We start from the raw sequence: 23,260 nt of genomic DNA on the forward strand, positions 1-23,260 counted from the left end.
AAACTAGCAAAAAGCGACACTTTGTTCAACAGAAAATAGACCCACCAGTCACCATTTATCAACTCCCCTCTCTCCCTCTCCCTTTCCCTCATCCCCATCATAACTCCTCCATCAATGCCTCACATGCACACTCACGAGTCAAAACAAAGGAGAAGAAGCAACAAACTTAACTAAACCCAGATTCCTCAAGAAATTAAAAAAAGAAAAGAAAAAAGAAATGGAAAGTGCAAAAACACAGCCTTGACATCCTCAACCCAACAACACATGTGTTACAGAGGGATCCCAATTGGACTTGGCATCTCCACTTTCTCTTCCAAACAAAAAACACCATGGAAAGGTTTCCACCACATCCCACTTTCCTTTCCGGGATAAAAAAGGCCCACTCACTCAACTTTCCTAACATATTATAATTATCAGAAAACTAACTACAACAGTAAAGCCATATTCTTTTCCTTTTGTTTCTCCTAGTCTTCTCTCTTTCCTTCCTAATTCCTTCACCAGCTCTCTCCCTCTGTTTCTCTCAACTCTATCTCTCTCTGTCCTTCTATTGTCTACCATGGCAACTCTTCAGGACATAGGAGTCTCAGCTCTCATTAACATTCTTGGTGCTTTTGCATTCTTGCTAGCTTTTGCTTTCCTCAGAATCCAACCCATCAATGACAGAGTTTACTTTCCGAAGTTGTACATTAGTGGAGGAAGGAGCAGCCCAAGAAGGGCTGGTAACTTTGTGGGCAAATTTGTCAACCTCAATGTCAAGACGTACTTTACTTTCTTGAATTGGATGCCTCAAGCCTTGAAGATGACCGAAGCAGAGATTATCAATCATGCTGGTCTTGACTCTGCTGTTTTTTTGAGGATTTACACTCTCGGGTACTCTTCTTTTTTCCATTTAGAACTCTCCATTTCCTCAGTTTGATAAAATGCTCTCGATTTGCTTGACTATGAAACCAATAGGTAGTGGAAATTGAAAATCTTGAAAGGTTATGAGTGACAGTGAAAGTTTCTCAAGTGAAATGAAGGCAATTTTTGAACTTTGGCTTCTTGGAGCTTTATGTGGGTATCTATGCAGTACATATGGTAATCTTTGCATATGTCCATCTTGAGTTGTTTATTGAAGAAGATTGAGAGAAGATGCTTGTCTTTCTTTGCAAGTTCATTTAGTGTACCATTGACACTGACTGATGCTCTTCAATTGCGTTTTTTTTTTTTTTTATAAATGGGTTCAGAAGAGAATCCCATTTTGCTGTCTTTTCCTTATAAAACCAGTTAAGACTTTGAGGACTTAATTATCAGTTTTGACAGAAGTTTAACAACTGATGTTTTCCAATTCATCTGGCAGCTTAAAGATTTTTGGGCCAATTACAATCCTTGCGCTCTTAATTCTCATTCCAGTGAATGTATCTAGCGGAACACTATTCTTCTTAAGGAAAGAATTGGTTATGAGTGACATTGACAAGCTTTCGATATCAAATGTTCGTCCTCAATCCATAAGGCAAGTTTTTGCTTTCGCATATGTATTTTAACTTCTCTATCATTACTTTGAGGATTGTTTCTCCACTCTTTTCTGCTTGAATTACCTTTCTGTTAATGGATCTGATTTCCTAACAAATGGATGCAATTGACACTTGGCTGGTGTCACTCATCAAACTGAAGGAAGAAAAGGGAAAATCCATGATTATGTATGTTTTTTAGATGCATAACATAGCATATTCCAGTTGAAGTTTCAGAAATTACGTAGGCATGACTTATTTGGATATTGTTAGTTGAATGGCACTACATACAGGGTTTGTCTTTTCGTTGTTTCATATATATCTTCATTTGAAGTTGCAAACCTCTAATATTAGAAATATTAGTTGCAAAATTGTGTAATTCTCTTACTTTTTGGCAACATTGTGTCTAGATAGTCCAACTTGAGAGCCTAGGAAAAAAGGCAGCATAAAGAATGGCTTCTTTATGTTCTATTGCTTTATTACAACTTTGAAGATATATATTTTAGTATATTCTGAGGAATATATTTTTTAATCAATTTCAGGTTTTTTATCCACATAGCATTGGAATATGCATTCACTATATGGATTTGCTTCATGCTCTACAAAGAATACGATCATGTAGCTTTGATGAGATTGCGCTTCTTGGCTTCAAAAAGAAGACATGCTGAACAGTTCACTGTGAGTTGGACTCAAATTTTCTTCACTGTTTACAAGAGAATTTTCTGCATGACATCAATCAAAAGTAAACAAACATATTGTTCGTTTCAGTCAAATTTCTTGTATTGGAAATTCATTTAGTTTATATGATGATCTAACTACATGCTTAGTTCTGTTTTTTAGAAGGCTTGCTTCTTGTTATTTTTTTGGTGTATTTGACATTTGAAGAGACATGATCAAGAAAGAAAAGAAGTAGATGCATCTCATGAGTAAATTAAAGGATAAAGCTGGTATTCTTCTCATAAACTTACTATCTTTTGCAGGTAGTGGTCAGGAATGTTCCACATGTTTCTGGCCGGTCAGTATTAGACACAGTGGAACAATTTTTTCAAACAAACCATCCAAATACTTATCTTTGTCAGCAGGTATTATAGTTTTATTGCGATTTATCTTGACTAATTTATCTTTTCTTTTTTCTGTAATTTTAATTTGGTTATGTGAAAATGGTTTTCTTCTGGATTTTTATGTTTGAATGATATATGCATGATTGCTAGTTCTCTTGATTAACTTTCCGACTATTTTCACGAGTAATTTGATTAAAATGAAAATAGTCTTTGCATGGATTTTATGGAAGGATGGTATACGCATGATTGATGTGCTTAATGTTTTCTCAGCCTTGTAATTTATTGAAGAGAATTTGAATTTTCTTTTCAGGCCGTCTATAATGCAAACAAATTTGCAAAGCTTGTGAGAAAAAGAGATAGACTTCGAAATTGGCTCGATTACAACCAGCTTAAATTTGAAAGACATCCAGACAAGAGGCCCACTCGAAAGGTAAGTTTTGTGTATTTAGATGTGTAGTTGTAACTTTCTTCTATTATGTGTGTGTGCATCATTGCATGTGTCAGCATGAGTTTGTCAAGGATCATTGGGAAAACTAACAAGTCTTTCACCACTGAAAAACACATAATAATTCAAGTTTTCCAAGTGATTGTAAAATTTATTTCATTTCAATTTCAGGTCCATCCATGACCAATAAACCTTTTAACTTTGTAGGTTGTCAAATGAATTATAGTTTATATGTGTGCACAATTTTACAAATCAAGACATTCCAATTGATTTGAAAATTAATTCACGTGAGTTATAAACATCAAGTCCAATGATTGAATCAGTGGTAGTCAGATGTCATGGAATGGTGTAAATCATGGAAATCATACACCTTTTGTATTAAGCTTACATGACCAGAAGTCTTTTTTTCTATTAAAAGAGCATCACATTGATGGTTTGACTTGTTTATTTTTCAGAAAGGTTTTCTAGGACTCTGGGGTGAAAGAGTTGATTCTATTGAACACTACAAACAACAAATGAAGCATTTGGAGAAAAACGTAAGTCATGAGTTCTTTTCTGTGTTCAGCCTATCAACATTTCATTACGTTGAGCTTAGTTGTCCTATGCCATATTTTTTTAACTTGTTTTGGATTCAATGTTTTACTTCTCAAAATTGTTGATTAAGACTCAGGTTACTGATTTTAAGACTATTTTGTTGCTTAATGCATTTATTTGCTGCCCATGTGTTTCAGATGGCATTGGAACGCCAAACAATTCTCAAAGACTCAAAATCTATATTGCCAGTTTCTTTTGTTTCTTTTAATTCGCGTTGGGGGGCTGCTGTTTGTGCACAAACACAACAGAGCAAGAATCCGACTTTATGGTTGACAAATTGGGCCCCAGAACCTCGTGATATTTATTGGCGTAATCTGGCTATACCGTTCATGTCATTGACAGTCCGAAAGCTTATAATATCCGTGTCGGTTTTTGCCTTGGTGTTTTTCTACATGATACCCATAGCTTTTGTGCAATCCCTTGCAAACTTAGAGGGTCTCGAGAAAGTAGCTCCTTTCCTCAGGCCAGTCATAGAATTGTAAGTAGTGTAAATGTTTCTTCATTTTGTGAGTTGTCTAGTTTCATGCCAAATGAATCAAATTTATACAAATGTGTCTGTCTCATATTTTTAACATTGTTGAATCTCTTTTAACATATTTAGAGAATTTATAGTTAGTCTTCACTATGTCATTGTAATTAGCATTTGCAACTGATGTTCTTATTGCCATTTTATTGTTCACGCACATTTCTTTATCTATGCTTCCTTAGTATTTGAAAATACTGTTGGCAAGTTAACTTGATGATTTTGGTCTTAACATCACTACTGTGTTATAGTGGATTAGATGATCATTAATGTGTTTTGAAATTGAGGCATTCTAGGCTTGGATTAATGACATTTTAATCAGACAACGATTTAGATGCCTTTTAAGATTTGGAATGCAAATAAAAGTGCCTTGACCTCCTTACTAAAAGGTTAATTTTGTGCAGGAAATTCATCAAGTCATTCCTACAAGGTTTCCTTCCTGGTCTAGCACTTAAAATCTTTTTGTACATTCTACCAACAGTTTTGCTGATAATGTCGAAAATCGAGGGATATATTGCACATTCAACTCTGGAGCGAAGAGCAGCAGCAAAGTATTATTACTTTATGTTAGTGAACGTATTCTTGGGAAGCATAATTGCTGGAACGGCTTTTGAGCAGCTGGATGCTTTTCTTCACCAATCACCAACCCAGTAAATTCGATATCTCTATAATCTTAGCTTTCCTAATTGCTACATTTGAAAAGTTTATTATAGATGTGGGTAATTTGGATGAGCTAGTGATTTTGTGATTTCATCATCAATCTTTATCTCTATATGTTCCAATATGATTTAAGAAGAAAATAATTTATTGCAGGATTCCTAGGACTATTGGGGTCTCCATACCAATGAAGGCTACCTTTTTCATTACTTATATTATGGTTGATGGATGGGCTGGTATTGCTGGAGAGATTCTCAGATTGAAGCCATTGATCATATTTCATCTTAAGAATATGTTTTTGGTTAAGACTGAAAGAGACATAGAAAGGGCCATGGACCCTGGTAGTGTAGATTTCCCAGAGACTCTCCCAAGCCTCCAGCTATACTTTCTTTTGGGAATCGTGTATGCAGTGGTTACTCCAATACTGCTTCCTTTTATTCTAGTATTCTTTGCTTTCGCATACTTGGTTTACCGTCATCAGGTTAGTATATTCATGATGCTTGATTTTTTACAACCTTTGTCCTATGTTTACTAGCATTATGTTATTGGCATCTTTTAAAATGGATTGAGCAATATCTTTGAATTGACCTGAAAACATTTGCTTTGGGATTTTAGATTGGCCAAGATTTGGAACCCATAACCATGCTGCGTTTCTGATTGTCAATACTATATTCTAGAAAGCCAGTTGTTTGGTGTTATCTAACATCTTTAGTGGTGTGATCTTGTCTGTGCTGCCCACACAACTTCTTTTGTAGGTTTACCTTCAAAAGTAGACACTGACGTGCTTGGTAATGTCGCTGCTAAACTCCTAAGATAGCCTTTTTCTTATAGAAGCAGCTAGACCTACCTTGCTATCAGTGGGATGGAGAGTTCTTTCCCCCATAACAATGTCCTTTTCAGAACTGTCATATCCAAATGCAACATTCAGTATATCACAAATGTGTTAAATTTGCTGATAATTTTTTATATTCATTTGCAATTACAATATTATCAGTAGTTTTATTGTTCTTTTAATGTATTCTACAAAGAAACTTGCGCATAGTTAATTTGGTAGATAACCGATCAACCAGGGACTTGTTTTTGCAAATGAAGGGAGATTGGGACTATGGTTTGAGTCCCACTTTAGGCCGGGAGGGAAAGCTCAAAATTCTAAATGCCTTACTATTTAAAGAGGATGGATTATATAAATAAATGCACTATTTTTTATATGAATAAAAAAAGTAATGCTAGAATTCTTTTCATGGTCAATTATCTTAATATTGTTACTGCAGTATGTTTTGTACGCATTAGTTTTACTTGTTGATTTGCATGTCTACTTAATGTTGCAGATAGTTAATGTCTACAATCAACAATACGAGAGTGCTGCTGCATTTTGGCCACATGTTCACAGCCGTATAATTGCAAGCTTATTGATATCTCAACTCTTACTTTTGGGCTTGCTAAGCACAAAAGAGGCAGCTAATTCCACTCCTTTGTTAGTTATCTTGCCCGTATTGACATTATCCTTCCACAAGTATTGCAAGATTCGCTTTGAGCCTGCATTTAGGAAGTACCCTCTTGAGGTAAGTTTTGTGTTTTGCAAGTTTCGAAAATCTCATTACATTATGAAATCACCTTTTCAACTTTAAATTTGAATAGAGGCACGAGGTATGTTTGTCTTCAAGTTCTAATCCCACTGTTTTCCTCTTGGTTCTACTTCAGGAAGCCATGGCGAAAGATATAACAGACCGTACTGCAGAATCTGATGTGAACTTGAAAGCATATTTGGCTGATGCATATTTGCACCCAATTTTCCGTTCATTTGAAGAAGAACAACCGGTCGAGGTCAAGGTCAAGGTAGAAAAAAACAAACCACAAACTGCGAGTGATCGAATCAGTGAACTCAGCTCCCCTTCTCCTCCACATCAAGTCAATCAACCTTCTTCTCCACCGCATCAAGTCAATCATCCTTCTTCCCCGCCACATTATGTCTATCATCCTTCTTCTCCACCTCAGCATGTCTACGACCCTTCCTCTCCATCCCATTATGCGTATCATTACGAAAATGATATCTTTCATGCCCCAACCCCACCCCATTATGCCTATCATTACGAAAATGAGCCTTGATATCATGGAGCTACTAATCTTCAAGATCGATTGCTAACCATTTTTTGTTTTTGTTTAAATTCCCAATTTCGGCTGCTCATTTAGATTGCTTAGCTTTTTTTTTTTTCCAGATTGTAATTATTGGTTTGTCGATGCAATCACTACTGGCTAAAACATGATTGGAATTACCTGCATGTTATATATTTGACTTTGGGAAATTTCATAGGCATCCAAAACTTCGTTTCTTACTTTTTTATTTTTGAATTTGTCCTGGAAAGACTAGTGTTCTCGCGAGTACTGTAGTTGTTCGGTTGCAAAGATTCTGCGGGGACAATGGCCAAGAGTCGAGTGAGACTTGGGGACCTATGTCTGGTTCCACCACCCCCAAACTATCATGCACATGAGTCAATAGTTCTTCGGAGGCCTAGAATATGATACGTTGAAAATTTTGTTTTGGCAAGTTTTACTTGTCGTAAGACACTGGTTACATCTCTTGTTCCTCTATATGTTAGAGAAAAAACATTGCACCAACTCGTTTGATAAATGATAACCAATTTTCTGTTTGATAAATTATGAAGCCAATTTAATAGCTTTTTCTCTTTTTTTGATTTTATAACTTTCAATCCCACGTCAAGAATAAATTGTATAGCGAGATATTTTGCCGAGACTATAATAGTGCTATAGAAAGCGAAAAGAAACAAATCATAGATAAAATCTTAATAAATACAATGCTAAAAAACTAAATGAAAACCATTTTTTAAAAGATAAAAAACAAAAAGATATAGCAATGTTCTAGTGAATGGTGATTCATGAGGGGAGCTACGGTTAGATTTATGAATCTTGTAGGTACTTTTATATATATATATATATATATATATATATATATATATATATATATAATGTGGGTATCCGGCCAGCTTGCGCGTTACGCACGACTAATCTCATGGCCCAGTGAAACATCTGCAAGTCCAATGAGCAAGTAAGGCACCGCGGGGGTGACAGACATACCGCACAGGAAGGACTCAATAGAAACAGGAAGGGAACAAACTCTCCAGCCCCACTCCCACTGGGACTCAAACCAAAGTTCGAAGGAAAGGAGAGCTGCCCAACAACCACTGAGCCAACAACTTGTTTGGTACTTTACTTTATAATATTTTAAATTATATGTGTGTGTGTGTGTTGGAAATATAAAATATCCTTTAAGAATTTTGAAGTTTTCGTTAAATTTTGCTTTGATATTGTTATGTTTAGTTTAGAGGATAATGAATATACTAATTCTGTTGAATTAAATATTGAATATTTTGAGAAAAGCTCACTGATGTTTTAATTTATTTTTTTATCAACCAAATGCTTAACTATCTCATGTTAGTCAACTAAGACAACCAATGTTTAAAATTGATAATATAATTAAAGATCTACATGTGGTTTTTAATATATAATATGTTACTTGTAAGTTGAAACAACATAGAAAATATGACTTTTACTTAACGAGCTATGTTGCATGTTGGAATAAACTTTTTTTAAATATATATAATAAATAATATCTAAGTTGTAGGGAATTTTTTTGATATTTATAATTAAATATATTTTAGTGAATCAAACTTGAAAACTTTCAATTTGATTTTTTGTTAAGTTATATATTTTTTAATTAAATTATGTGAGAGTTATCTTAATGTACCTCAGTCAACTTAATGAAATTTTTTTAAAAGAAAAAGAATTAAAGAATAAAAAAATAAACATAAAAAACAAAAACCAATCACACAGGTTTAAAAACAACTTGAATAACCATTAAAAAGGGGTTTGAATTAAAAAAAAAAACTGAAGTTCACATCTTTTTTTAACACTAAGATAATGATGTATTGGATCGATTTCAGTCAACTTGGATTAACTCGCCAAACTTTTGTACTGAATTGTGGATTCCAGTGAGTTCAATAATATTTATTTTAATTGTCTGATAAAAAAATAAAAATAAATTTAAAATCAATTAAATATTAAAGCATGAAATAAAAAAAATCATCAAAAAATCAATACCTAGGGATTTTTTTTAAAAAAAGTTCAAGCCAGACATAGGTTTGAGTGGCCCAGTATATTAGGGTCTTTTAAAAAAAAATTCATCACCGTCAAACTCCACTAATCAAATTAAACCTAGTGAACATAAAAAGAACTCTAAATTGGTTAAAAAAAATATAAAATCAAACTAAAATAAAAAAAATTCATCTCTATCTTTGATTTGCTTTTTAGCGAGATGGAAGTTAAAAAATATCTCAATAACACCATCTTATTAAAAAAAACTTCATAACACAAAGATTAGTTTTTTTTTTTTTTTACCAAAAAAATAACCAGCCAACCACTTTTTTCTCTTCTCTTTTATTTTCTAGCAACTTTTTCTCTTCTTGAAAACTAGGGTTTGAAATGTAAAATAAATAAAAATTAGTGATGAAATGTGAAACCTAAAAAAATGGGATTGCAAAGGAAAAAAAATAATACTACAGGGACCAAATTAATAGCATTAAAGAATTAAGCAGTGTATCTTACCATGTATCTCAACATTGAATGAATAAGTGGTGGGGGGGTGTTTGCTGGATCCCACCCTCTCAAAATACTATTGATTGCACTGCTCATTTTGAGCTACACCTTTTTTCTATCATCAAGCTTTTGAGCTTTTCACTTTCATCCTGCAAATATTACACTAAGATGGTTTATTTACATTTCTTTCCTTTTGCATTTTCTCTCGTGTCTATAATTTGGGAGCACATTCGAAGATTAATTGAGTATCAATTTAGCAAACTAAAACTTTATTGTGGGTTAAAAATAGAAATTGCAACAGGAAAAAGAAGGAAGACTTTGAAGGGAAAAAAAAAAACAGAGAGAGAGACCCCCATTATTTATTTTGTCACGGAAGGCTTCAATTTAATCCCTTAATTGATTTGTAGTTTTTCCATCATTCGGTCCCCCCCCCTGTTGCTTTAGCTATTCCTCTATAAGATTTGGTATAAAACTTCCTTTTTCTCATATTTCAATCCCCCAATGTTACAAGAGAGAAGAGAGAAGAAACCATCAAAAAATTTGAGGAGAGAGAGGAAATACCAGGAAGGCTATTTTTTTTATTACAAAAAGTTAATTTAAAATTTCAAATGAGTAAATCTTCTCGAGAGAAACATTTCTTTTATAGAGGCTATTTTTCCCTATAAAAATGTTTGGAAACAATAAAACAAGGGTCTGCTTAGTTTTCTTATTTTGGTTGGTTTCTTTATTTATTGGTAGTGCTTTGAAGGGTGTTTTGAGGCTGAAAATAGACATATTTGAGGTTAACTGTGATTTTTTTAAGGTGTTTTACAATTTAAGTTAAAAATAAGTTAGAAAGAGTGTTTTTAGAGTTTTTAAAAAATATAGTTGGATGTACGATAACTAGTGTTTTGGAGCACTCAAGTGTGGAATCTTTCATAACTAGTTTGATAAGATCCAAAAAAATTACATGGATAATTCTAAACATATATCTTTATAGACTAGTGGGATATGTTTAGATCCAAGAGGAGGTTTTAGTTGCGCAGAACCAAAATAATGATTTTAAACGGGCTGTATCTTTTAATTCGATTATTGAATCAGGTTAAAATCTTTACAAAATCTCTAAAGATTATTTTCCTTGTAATAACTATTATTTGGCCACGAGAAACCATACGTATCTTGAGATATTGAGAATTCACTAAGACCCTTGATTTTGGGAGTTTTGTTATTTTCAGATTCCATGCCTTACTTCGGATTCTATCATTGTTTCCTTTGTATTTTTTATATTTTTTCTTTGTTTGAGGTAGGGTTTTTTTCTCTGCTCATCATGCAGTTCTGTGCTGCTTCTTATGCTTTTTGTGATTTACAAGTTCAGCCTCTTTTTGAGTATTCTTACTTGATACAGCTTGCAAATAAGTACAATTTCAGGTGTTTCTACTGAATTTGAGTGATGTCTTTCTTTATGCATTTTCCTACTGCTGTGGCCCTCGCTGCCTGGTCTTTTTCCAAGTACTCTGCCCTTCAATCTTTTCCAGTGCAAATTATCATCATCAAATGTCGAGAATGATGCATTTCCTCATTCATACTATCCTATTCCAATATGCTTTCCATGATTAGTTTGGCTAGTGTAGGATTTTACCTTTTGGTTTTAATAACGAGGGAATTGATTCTGGCATGAATTAGCCAGCTCCTTTTTAATCATATCCTATTTGTTGCTTTAAGGGGGAAGTTTTGCATTTTAAAGTGGTAATCTCACTATCCTTCAACAAAACCCGTGGATTATCCAGTGATAATCCAGTGATAATGAAGATGAGGACAAACCCTAGAAACCATCTGATACCAGAAGCAAATTTTTCCTGGTTTTATCCTGGAAGTTTTTCTTCTCTTCATGAAACAAATTCAGGTCTTGACAGAACTCAGATTAATCCACAACCGGGCCTTCCAGTTGCTCCCATCCGTTCCATATCTCCAGCTGATTCTTGCCCAAGAGTAACTCGGGAATAAACCCACAAAGGCTAGGAAGCATGCAGAAGTCTGCTGCCAAGGATTCTAATCAAATCCCACCCAAGGTTTTGGGGCCAAAGCAACCCAAAAAGATATCTTCCAAGAAAACAAAGGGACAAATCACACTTGAAGCAAAACATGAGAAAAAGAATCTCGTCATCGATATTGGCAAAATAAACTTTGATCTAGCCGGGGTTCCTTCTCCATTGTGTTCCTGTACAGGTATGCCTAGAGTTTGTTACAAAGGGGGTGCTGGAGGATGGCAATCCTCATGTTGCACTGATAGCATTCTGAGCATCGTCTTCCCATTGAGTTCAACTAGGCCCTGGTGTTCGCATGGCTGGGAGGAAAATGAGCATTGGAGCAATAAATGTGAAACTTCTCCTGAAACTGTCAGCTGAAGGCTACAATCTTTCTTCATCCTCCTTGACAGATGAAGAACCACTGGCTAGACATTGGTAATTAACAAGTTTGTTACAATCAAAGTAGAGATCTGGAATGTTTGGAAAGCTATGTATATATAATTTTCGCAGCATACCTAATCCCCATCCTTCTGCGCGGGTAATTTATAGTGTATTTTGCTGCCTATTTACTAGGATGTTTTATATAGATTGTAAATATAGTTCCTCTAGTGCTTCCTGTTGTCTGAAACTTTTCTTAGACTCTATTTGTCGACGCGGCTACAGTGGGTTTTAATTAAAACACAATTTTGCAGTTTTTTTGGTAATGAAAAAAATTGATTTATTATGCATGGGCCATCCCCGTAATTTTGTGTTCGAAATGCTGTAAATAAAAAGCTAAGAAATCTTGCTTTTCATGCACTGTACACTTTAAAAAATAATGAACAGTGCAATTCATTTGCATTGTTTACGAGTGAATTGCATTGTTCACGAGTGAATTTTATTGTTTACGCGAACAGTGCAATTCACTTGCACTGTTTATGCAGTCTTTTTTTTCTCAGTTTGTTAATTTTATTAAAAAAAATAGTTTAGAGTGAATTAAATTCGAACATATTTTGCACTGTAGATGTGAATTCAATTTACTCATCACAATAAATCAATAATATTTTTATCTAATTTTATTACAACGCTCAAAAAATTATGAAAACTGTAGTTCTTATCGGATGAATATTTGTACGTAATTGAATTATAAATAGTTTAATGAAAATAAAAAATATTTTATATAAAGTATTATTTTATTTCATGATGTAATAGGAGTAATTAATTCGTACAATATTTAATTTAAAACCATCAATATTATAATATATTTTTTTAAAATTATTTTTATAATCTCATTTCAAAAGCGATTTGTTAACCAAAAACATATTAAATTATTTTTTCTTCATCCTCAATTTCAACCACAGTTTTAACAAAACATTCATTTTTTTTAAATCAAACCTTAACTAAAAGTATTTTTTTATAAAATAAGTTTTTTTCAAAATCATAACCACAACAGCCACTACAATACCCAAACACACAATCTTAGAAAATAGTTTGGCAGCGGCTGCTATCATCATTCCATGATATGCTTGTCTTGGCATCTTTTAGTGCCTCTGAATCAGTATATTATTTGCTAGCTTTCTGCACAGTGCTGGTCAGAGATAGAAAACCGAGATGCGAGAATGTTGTTCCTGGTATTTCCTTTCTATTTTCAAATAACTGATTACTTCCAATGATACTTCAAGCGCCATCCGGACACCCTAGGTTTCCCAATTTGAACCTGACATCAGGAAAAACTGCTTTGAATGAGGCCTAAGCCTCTCTCTGCTTGTGTGGTCGAATTTGTTAGTTTCTCTTTTGCAACCCTTACAAAAGAACATCAGTACTGTCCTTTTAGAGCGTCAAAGAACAGCATTCTTCTCACAACTTATGTCATCTAGCTTTCTTTCCAGATTAAAATGCTTCATAAAGAAGAAGAAAAATTTGATGATTTACGCCTTTAATTCTTCTCACCACAACTTGTGTCCTCTACATTCAATTGCTGCTTCTCCAAAAATAACACAATAATGTATAATATTGCCTCATTTATTTCGATTCTCAACCAAGGAAACACTCTTTCTGGACAGTCCTAGGAAATCAGACTGAATCATCTCACGCACTAAAAAAGAGAGGGCCAGTAATACTTGCAAACCTCACACCAATGTCTCTTTGACATCCCGGTCGTTCACATTTTCTTTGCACGCCCAATGGAAAAGAATACAAACCATGAATTTTGATTAGGCCGTTCATGTTCTAGCTGCAGAATTGGCGATGCAAGAAAAAGCAAGTTATGGGCTTTAAAGAGGAAAAGAATGCCGGCAAGATCCTGATCGCTTGTATGAAAAAGTCTGAGGTGATAATCATCTGTTTTTTGATAACATTATTGTCCTATATTTGGTGGTTGTATAGATCTCCATAAAAATTATAAAACAACAATAGATTATACAGGTTCTCAATCTTTTATTCTATGAAGACCAAACCTAACACTCAACTAAAGCACAACAAAAGAACGCTGGGAAAAGAGAAACTGAAAGGGGGTAACTTTAGAGGAAAATGAGTGCCTTTTCAATGTATGTAAGGCAGTTTATTAGGCTTTAGAGGATGAGTGCCTTGTTCAACTATTATGTAAGGCAGTTTATTTTGGCCTTTAGCAGAATGAAGTGCCTTGTTATATGTAAAGGCAGTTTATTAGGCAGACTTTTGTGGCTTGTTATGCTGGGTTTTGGCCCTGCCTGGCAATTGATTTGCTCAAAGAGGTCTCTTATTTTCAAATTCCAACTCAATCGATGAGGGATAGGATTTTAAGGTATGTTAGAGCGAACGATTGTTTGGGAAGGACCTGTTCCATTGTTGCTGGCCGGGGAAATCAGCAAATGCTTCAACTTGTTGGGTAACTTCTCCGTAGAACTTGGTGGAGAGGTTGCTTAGATGGCTTTCGACATAGATTAGCTCATCTAATCTGTCAAATTGCCCATCCATTTCCAGTATAGACACCTGAGAACAAACAAAACAAAACAGAGTATAAGTTATAACTAACAAAATAAAAACGGTTAAGAACTTTGAGCTCATTGTTTTCTCAGACCAAAGAACGAATGCATGGGTCCCTTCCTGCATCGTTAACTAAAGAACAATCCCGAAAGATCCATAATCCTTCTACTGCAGTATATTTAAAACCTAATCATATTTAGAACTTCAGACCAGTTACCTCGTGGCCGTAATAAGTGTCGGGGCCATAGGAGAATTTGATGCCAGGGTAAGAGCAGGTGAGCTTCCTCCCACATGGTATCCATGAAATAGCAGAGCCTTCATCAAACAAATAAACAGGGCTGAAAAACTTCACCCCCTCTTTCATTATCAACCTAACTCTTAAAACCTTCCCTTCATTGTCGTCTGGAATGAGTTGGGTTGGCAGCACTTCAATGACTGCATCAGCATATTGCTTTTGTGGATCTGCAAAGTGGGAGGAAAAAACGAAATAAAACAAAGCTTTTCCGAAAGATATTTTAGGCTCATAAACAAGCAGGATACAAACACATCTGCTGGAAGGAAATATTACCAATATATGCATCAAAATCTGGCTTGCGTGCTTCAATACTAGCTTTAATGCTCTCGAGACTGTGTCCTCGCTCTGCCATATCCCTCTACAACCATCATTCATGACAACTTTAGATAACAGAAAATGGCGGCCATTGATTTAAAGAAGTTAAAAAGGTAGATTTACATAGCTAGTTAATTAATTACCTGAATTTTCCATGCAAATTTAACCTCATTGCTAATGTCCAAGTAGATACTGAAGTCTAAAAGATCTCTCACACGTTTGGTCATTACCTACATATTTTGGTATAGACGGTGACTATAAGTCCCAAGCTATTGCAAACAGATGTTACTCAAAAAGATTGTAATAATATATTGCATTACTCTTTCCTGTGTACAATTTGGTTTTGTGTAGCAGAATAATACTATAATTAGTTTTCGAAGGATGAACCTTCATCGGCAAAGTCTGTCTGGGAGCTTTTAAAAATTAGGTGTATTCTCAAATCAGTTTTCATAAAATTAAATCGCCCTTCTTTCACTGGAATCTTACACGAGCCATCCACTGAAAATCTTCTTTCCGCGGTCTCCGAGGCCAAAACTATTCTGTTGGGGGGCCTGGACACTAGTCATAGTCCACAGCTAGCCTGGGCAGTATAGAGTTCTCTAATTCCTCTCTGCTTGTAATTGAGAATAGAGGAAACATTTAACAATATTACTATCTCAGGATCAACAATCCATTTTTGCTTCTTTTCTCAAATCATGCGTGGTATTCTTAAGAAAAATCATCAAATATATATAATATTGTGATATAATAAACATGCATGCATGTTTGTTCTTTATGCCTTCATTTATAAAATCATAAATAAATTATATGTTACATTAAGTTTTATGAAAAAGGAAAAAAAACCATTATTAATTACGCATGGCAGAAATAACAAATTCGTTGATGGAATCTTCTGGTTTAAACTTTTCATTAAAAACGGGGGGAGGGAAAAGAAAGGGATGATTCCAAGATTTCACCGACGCATGTATGGTAAGGGGAGTGAGGGAGACAGGCAGAGAGACAGTTAAGTACATTCATTTTTCTTTTTCATAAAAACGAAAATAAATAAATAATAAAGGAAATTCGAAGCTGTAGTTTTACTTACATGGGATGCAAACCTTCAATGACAAGGATCTTAGGGGGCTTAATAAGCTCTGGAGGATCCAAGAGACCAGTAACATGATTGTAAATAGGTTTCTCTCAACAGCGAATTCCCATCTTTTAATGGCCTTAACATCTGGTCAATACATGAGATCGAAGTCGTTGGCTCTGGGGTCAAGTGCTGTGACACCCTTCTCTTTCCTTCCAGTCCTATCAAGTGAGTGATAATCATCTAAGCATATCACAGTTGTAGTGTCACTTATGAGTGTGTTCGAGTCAGGATTTCCACCTCTTGGTGGCTCTGCTGCACCTCCAAAAACACTTGTTAACCTCCCTCATGAAGGTGCTTTTACCTCACACCCAGAGTCTGCAGCTAGATCCAATAACAACAGTCCTGTGTGTTCAGCTGAGCAGGTTATCACTGCACTGCTAGCTCGTCTTGCTTGTTTTCTTAGCTTGTTACTGCTATAGAACACTAACATGTTTTTGGTTAATCCCAAGTGAGTTTTTTGTTTGGCGTGGAGAGATTGAGCATGTTGAATTAAGGGGACTGAGTGGTGTATAGCAGTGCAAACTGCCATTGTTTTTTTTTTTTTTTTTTTTTTTTTTCTAGAGAGCTAGCTTTTTTGGAGAGTGGAAGAAAAAAGATTGGAGGTGAAAATGAGTCTTGGAAATCCTATGCTTCTCAGCTAGTTTTTGAAACGAGACATGTAAATGGAATTTGTGGACACTTTTCCCTTAGAGGAAAAGTTTGGAACACAAATGAGTGGAGGAAACGGGAGGGGAAAAAACTGGCAGTTTGTACGGGAAAGAAAAGGGTGTTTTGGCTGGTGATGGGAGGCTGATGTGTCTTGTTTATGTTTTCTGTGACTGCCCCTTGTTTTTTACAAAGATGGAGGTGATATTAAGGTAGGAATAAAGGGGACATGGAAGGGTATAATTTAATGTACATGACTAAGATTGTCATTTCGAATTCTTTTTAATTCTGAGAACCAGACTATATGTCCCAACCGCAACAATTTCATACGTATATAAACATGATAAACAAAGTTATGGAGAAGCATGGTGATCATTTGCTGCGGTAGGGATATATGCCATGCCACGTGGCAATGCAAAGATGGTGGATGGTTTGGAGATGAAGGGTTTTTGGGGTGTGGAAATGGAGGGGAGATGGAGCCAATACGCCCCCCCTATTCAGTCTTGAGAGGTTGAGAGACTCTGAAAGTATTTTGCTCATAGTTTTGTTGTTGCTAATCATGTTTCGGACCAAACTCTTCAAAAGCCACCGTATCATACTCGCAGGATATCAAGAAAAAACAGCAAGAGCAAGAATTTGAACCGTTTGACAGCCTCAAATTCCACTATTTCAAACAATTTATTCAACCAGTTGGGCCGAGAAAAGGAAATAGGAATCCAGGCCGGGAACATAAAGGGAGTGTACACAACAAATGCAATGTACATTTACCGAGAGAATTAGCAGCTATTATTCGAGCCTGGGCTCATTTTGGCAGCTATTATGAGGCCATGAATTGCGAGAAACCGAAGGGACCAAAGCCTGGTGCCATCACACTATTCTAACATCTAGTGCCAGATAAATCATTTTCCACCCAGTAGCAAAACGGGGTCCTGATGATCTAAATATTTTGGACCTGGTAATCCTACAAAAGAGAACTATTGCCTTGAGGAACATGTTAGCTCGTTCAACATGCATAAGCAATTGATAATACATGCTTCAAACCAAAGACATGTTTGCTAAAGCCCATTGGATGACTACCGCTACGTAAACCCATCTTAAACAGAAACGCGTGTTCTTTGACAGGTTCCAACTCCGTTCAAAAACAAAAACACTGTGGGCCAGTTTTTTTTTTTCCCGACTTCGCCATTCCGGTCTCCCATTGGGAATCAATACAATGGGTCCATGGGGCTAGTTTATGCTAGCATACCAAAATTTAGGGGGGGGGTGGAACTCTTTTCAACACGTTCAGGACGAGACAATCATCTGGAATCCACAAGCTCGGTAACTTCACTAGTGCTGTAGGCCCCCTTATTTATAGAAAGAAATTTTTTAATTATTGATGCTGAAAGTCTGAACACTCTGAGTCATTTTTGAAATATAATGCTCGCTCGGATTTGGTATCAACTCAGATAATAATCACTACAAGAAATGAACATGTAATATAGCTATAGAAAAAGGAATTACTACACCCCGGGAAGGCAGCAACACTTGAAAAACTGAATCGAGTCCCAGTGCCTAAAGTTTCTCACTTATGCCCCCCTGAAATACATATAAAATTTTCTGCAGAGGGAAAAAAGAAGCAAAAAAATCAAAGTCAGAAAAAAGAAAAAGAAAAAATAGAAAGGAGACTACTAAACATCAATACGCATTTATGAAATCCCAAATGGGCAAAGCTCTACCCAGTAAAATGTACGTGTAAAGAAATCCTTCTATTACTGCGAGTTGCAGGAAATAATGGCAAGTTATGCCCCATTAAGGGTATGAGGTTCTTTTTTATAAATAACCTGTTTTTTTTTCCTTCTCCTTGTCCAATATAGCTTTTATAGAATTACTCATGTTAATGGTTCCCTGGTCTTTTGCACTTCAATTCTCACTCAATCCCCACAACCAATCCCTGAAACCTAGATTGGGTTTTCTTTTCTCTCTTTTTTTTGGGGGGGGAGGGGGGGGTTGATAACAGTAGACAAATGCATAATATCTAAAGATAAGAGAATCTTACCTGAAGGACCCACAAGCTAAGAAGTGACTCTAAGCAAAACAGGCCAAACCCTACCAGATAGAAAATCTGCACGAAAGAACATTAGTTCAAGATTAGCGTTTGACAGTAGTGTGTATACAAGAATGAAAATGATGTGATGTTATATCCAAAACAAAATATATCATGTAAAATGATTGGATTGTCTCCAAACATACTTGTCATGATGACCTTTTAAGGAAAGATCATAGGAGAATGCAGCATGCGAAAAAATAGCAAGATAAGTTAATGGCAGCAGTCAATTGGGGATCCTAGGACTTATCATACCTTCAATGCCTGTAAGCCCCCCAAAAAAAAACTAAGCTACAATTACACATAAGAGATAAAACCATGATCAGTTAACTCTTAAGTTAAAATTACAATATATCCTGACATCTGAGGGCGGTGAGAGAAATCAAAATGTTAGTGTCCAATTTGCCCTTTTCCCAATCCATAAGGAGGCCCAAGGGACTTGTAATGCACAAAAGGGCAATGTTTAAACAATTAAAACGTCCCTCTCCAACAATTAATTGGTATTCTTGTAATAATAAAGACAATATTAGATTCTTTAGCTTCTTTGAGACAAACAAAGTTTTTTTGTCAAATATATGGAGAACAATAGTAAAATTACTGAAATGCTATGTTAGAAGTGTCATAAATATTTTGAGAGTCGAAAATCATAATTGTCATAAAAGAGAATCTCTCTTTTTTGTCTTCTTGTCGATTAAAGAGATTATATATGTAATTTGACATTCTAGAGGACAAGAAACCCCTATACTCTGAAATGTCCACACCATGTTGCTTGTAAGGGAAATAAAATAAATGTGAGATGCCAACACTATTCCACTTACCCCGACCAACAAATGATCAGAAATGACATCAACTGCTGGAAGGATGCCCCTGTGATTGATAACAACGTTCAAAGCTTAGCATTCAGAATACAAGTTACAACAATCAATATCAATATTATAAGACAGATCATCAATTTAAATTTTGTATTGTAAACCAAGTGTGGTAGCCAGCCATGAAATTAAGTACCAGAGCTATAAGAACTTACGTCAATGACTTCCCATGGAAGACAATTGGAGGAGCAATAGCAGCAAATATACAGAAACCAATATGTACCTGGGCACATTCATTGATCAGTAGGTTAAAAAGATGCATTAATTACAAGAAATAATGCATTACATAGTCATGATTGGTAGATAAAGCTAACCAGGTAGAACAAGAAAAACCAGCCAAACTTCAATGCGCTATCCGTCCTGCAAGTTTAAAAACAATGAGCTGTTTTTAACAACCATGAGAACACCAATCCCTAAATCTTTGGTTCAAATTTACATTGAGCAACCATGTGTCTACTCACCACTAGTACATTGATGTAATCTATGTGGAAACTTTTGATGTTTTGATTACTAGTTATATTTCCAGGTTCAGTTTAGGATTCACATGGATAATTAATCATGTTTTCTGCTTATAGTAAGTTTGCAATCTTCCTTTTCTCCTCAAACACAAACACAGATTTAAGAGGTTGGTTTGGCAGCCATGAGTTTCTGATGCAAGTTTTCTCTTGCCTGCATGCAAGACCCAAAAACACTCAAATCACTCTCACACACATACACAGTAATTCATCTCTCTTCTAAGTCAAAACCCTATGAAAGAAACTTCTTTTCCAAATCTCCCCTCTGAAACCCTTTGGATTTTTAATCTAAGATCCAAATCCTAGATTTAAGCTGATTCATTGGCTTTGGGCTATTGTTTCAACATTAAATGAACAAAGATTCAAAACTCTTTGGATACATCTGATTAATTAATAAGGTGGGATTGATCTTTTTGGCAAGTAAAATAAAACAAATCAGTCCACAAATTTGTCAATTAAAAGCAATCCAATTCATGTGATTCAAAACAAATGTTAGTTTTCTAAGTCAGTCCATGCAGATAATGGTTACATGAGATATTTGGAAAGCTTCGAATCAAATAAATATGAAGGCATAAACAAATACTTGCCTCATTGCTCGATAGAGAGGCCTGTACCATAGGACATATGAAAGAGGAGACATCCATCAGCACAATAGATTACGGCAAGGAAAAAAATTTTGACACCTACATATCATGAGTTTTGTGAGATAATTCAAATTGCATTGCAGCCCTTAGACACATTGTTACTGACGTCATTGGGGAAAGAGCTTACCTCCACCTCTAATCCAACATACTGTCACAGCAATTAAATTGAAGACAAGACATAGAACTATACCTGCAATTAGAGTATCAAAAGAAGATTAATAATTTCACAGAGTCCTCACATACCTTTCTTACTGACAATTATAACCACTTACGCCCAATTTCTGGTTTTCCAGTAACAAAAACTTCTGGTACAGGGTTTTGACAAAAGAAGAGTTGCACAAGCATTGTGCCAAAATGGAAGAAGTCTACAATGGATAGAAAGGTTGTTGGTGTTTATCAAATGCTGTATGAGAATTGCTCCAATGCTTTTACATTACACATTCTCTACTACCATGGATTTACTTGCCATTCAATAATTTTAGAAACCCTAGGTGAAGACTGGAAACGTTACATCTGTTGGTTTGAATAGCACCAAAAGTAACTTGGAATCCAAGAAGAAAGCGTATGATCAAATTTGCAATATAGAAGATTTTAAAACAAAAATAACAAGAGAGAAATTTCAAAAGACAAAAAATAATGAGTTCCTACCTAACCAACTGGCAAAAGCCAAATACTGTAGCCTTTGAGCATGGATAGGTATTTCATTTGCTATATCATGATGGATGATGGGAAAAAATGGTGGCCAGTTTTTATCATCTGGGGTGATGCCAGCTGAAATACCACATTAAACACAAAAGAAATTGAGTTAGCAACTTGATCAAACATTCTACAAAACCATAAATAATGATTCTAGAAACAACAAATTTTCTATCCTGTTGTCCTTACTCTTAGCAACAGCATCTTCCCTCCTTTTGATTTCCTGTCGATGACATAGTTAAGAGTAAAAGCTTCAACACAACTTAAAATCTAAGTATAATAATTTCTCACTATATGATAAGTTAATAGAAGCATGCAGAGGAAACTAATAAACTCAAAATCAATTGCAAATCCATGATAAAAATAAAAATAAAAACATATTTTAGAATAACATAAACCAGGTGATAAGCTTGCATATAGAAGATATTAAGCGTGGAATTGAAAAGATAAAAAACCTTTTCCCTCCTTTTAAGATCTGCTTCCCAAGATGCAAGATCTTTCTCCTTTTTCGTTGAGTCCTGCACATTCAATGCAGAAATCATACGGCTCAGAAATCTGCAAACTCAAGTGTGCTAGTAAACAGGGAAAATCGAAATTTCATTACATTCATTGTATCAAGCGGAATGTCAACTGTTGCATCATTGTGCCCAAATCCCATTGGTTCATGCCCCAAAGGAGGAATGCGTGCCCTTGATGCAGGAACACTTGAGCCCTTCTGTAAAGACCACAAGTAACACGATGAACCACAACAAAACAAAAGGTCAGAAAGGAACTGCAAACTAAAAGACAAGAGCATTGCATCAACATACACTGATTTTTTTCAAAACCAGTTCCCTAATCAAATTGGACAACAGGAAGTGTCGGTAGTCCAAAATTTAACCAGGGTTAAACTCGGACTGATATATAAAAACTTATAGCTTGCGAGAGAAAATTTGACTGGTTTGACAGAACCCAGTTGACAAATCTTGGTCAAACTAAGGTTGACCAGTCATTGACCAAGTCTTACTTCACCCCAGTTGTGTTGCATCAATTGTACCCATAACTTGACTACTACTTCCTTCCCCGTTATTATCATCAATCAAATAAAAATTTTAGTGTACCCCAAGAAATAAATTTATTATCATGTATTAATTTAGTCAGCAATTAGTCCACTCTAATAGTATTTTGCCATTCACTTAACCAACCAGCAATCTTATTAAAGCTTCCTTTTAAAAAAAAAATTAAGCTCTAAAAGTACATGTTCAGTTACTCAGCTCAGTGTATTATATTAATTAAATTTAAATTTAAATTTTAAAAAAATCGAAACAAAATGTCCAATTTAAACAAAAGAAGTTTCCATATCAGATCCAGATCGATAAACATAAATGCCCTGCCCACACTAGCTTCACATGGATCGAAATATAGCAAGACTAAACCACTTAAAAAAGCCAAGAGGAAGCGGATCTGAGAAAGGACAAAAACGGAAAGGAAAGAAGGAAAGTTACCGAGAAGGGATTCACTTCTTCCTCTTCATCGAATGGGTTAGGGTCGCTGTTGAATCGACTCATAGTTCTTGAATTCTTTCAGATCCCCAATTTGACAAACACAACACAAAACTTTTAGAGAGAGAAAGTGTCGATGGGTGTGTGTTTTTAGAGAGAGAAACACACTCGTCGTAAAGAAGTGTTGTTGTTCAGGTGATTTTTTTAGAAGGTGAAGGGAGGTTTTCTTTTTTAATCCTTTTTTGGCTTGTG

General features: G+C 35.2%; 2 protein-coding genes and 3 pseudogenes across 2 annotated transcripts; 2 read left to right on the forward strand and 3 right to left on the reverse strand.

Moving 5' to 3' along the window:
- Window positions 1-73: 73 nt before the first annotated feature.
- LOC118038652 (CSC1-like protein At1g32090) lies at window positions 74-7,073 on the forward strand. The gene is made up of 11 exons (XM_035045078.2): window positions 74-870; window positions 1,340-1,492; window positions 2,033-2,168; window positions 2,471-2,572; window positions 2,862-2,981; window positions 3,452-3,532; window positions 3,728-4,068; window positions 4,518-4,763; window positions 4,927-5,251; window positions 6,099-6,332; window positions 6,472-7,073. Exons 1-11 carry the CDS (start codon window positions 557-559, stop codon window positions 6,874-6,876), a joined length of 2,457 nt encoding a protein of 818 aa, XP_034900969.1. The 5' UTR covers window positions 74-556; the 3' UTR covers window positions 6,877-7,073.
- A 3,638-nt stretch (window positions 7,074-10,711) lies between these two features.
- On the forward strand, window positions 10,712-11,888 carry LOC118038679 (protein BASIC PENTACYSTEINE7-like; annotated as a pseudogene).
- A 2,255-nt stretch (window positions 11,889-14,143) lies between these two features.
- LOC118038678 (phosphoribulokinase, chloroplastic-like) lies at window positions 14,144-15,182 on the reverse strand. The gene is given in 5 exon segments (XM_073411911.1): window positions 14,144-14,197; window positions 14,199-14,336; window positions 14,548-14,792; window positions 14,899-14,983; window positions 15,084-15,182. Coding segments are annotated over 5 exon segments (606 nt in total). The 5' UTR covers window positions 15,168-15,182.
- A 699-nt stretch (window positions 15,183-15,881) lies between these two features.
- On the reverse strand, window positions 15,882-16,601 carry LOC140954183 (phosphoribulokinase, chloroplastic-like; annotated as a pseudogene).
- A 1,945-nt stretch (window positions 16,602-18,546) lies between these two features.
- Window positions 18,547-23,260, reverse strand: LOC118038671 (secretory carrier-associated membrane protein 4-like; annotated as a pseudogene).

The sequence above is a fragment of the Populus alba genome, chromosome 1, assembly GCF_005239225.2.
Source record: "Populus alba chromosome 1, ASM523922v2, whole genome shotgun sequence".
Classification (NCBI taxonomy): domain Eukaryota; kingdom Viridiplantae; phylum Streptophyta; class Magnoliopsida; order Malpighiales; family Salicaceae; genus Populus; species Populus alba.

Bases quoted from the DNA above. Each gene is read 5' to 3' on its own strand.
- LOC118038652 (XM_035045078.2), top strand. From the start codon at position 557: ATGGCAACTCTTCAGGACATAGGAGTCTCAGCTCTCATTAACATTCTT. The intron at 3,533-3,727 runs GTAAGTCATGAG...CATGTGTTTCAG, and splicing joins TGAAGCATTTGGAGAAAAAC to ATGGCATTGGAACGCCAAAC. The intron at 4,764-4,926 runs GTAAATTCGATA...AATTTATTGCAG, and splicing joins CTTCACCAATCACCAACCCA to GATTCCTAGGACTATTGGGG.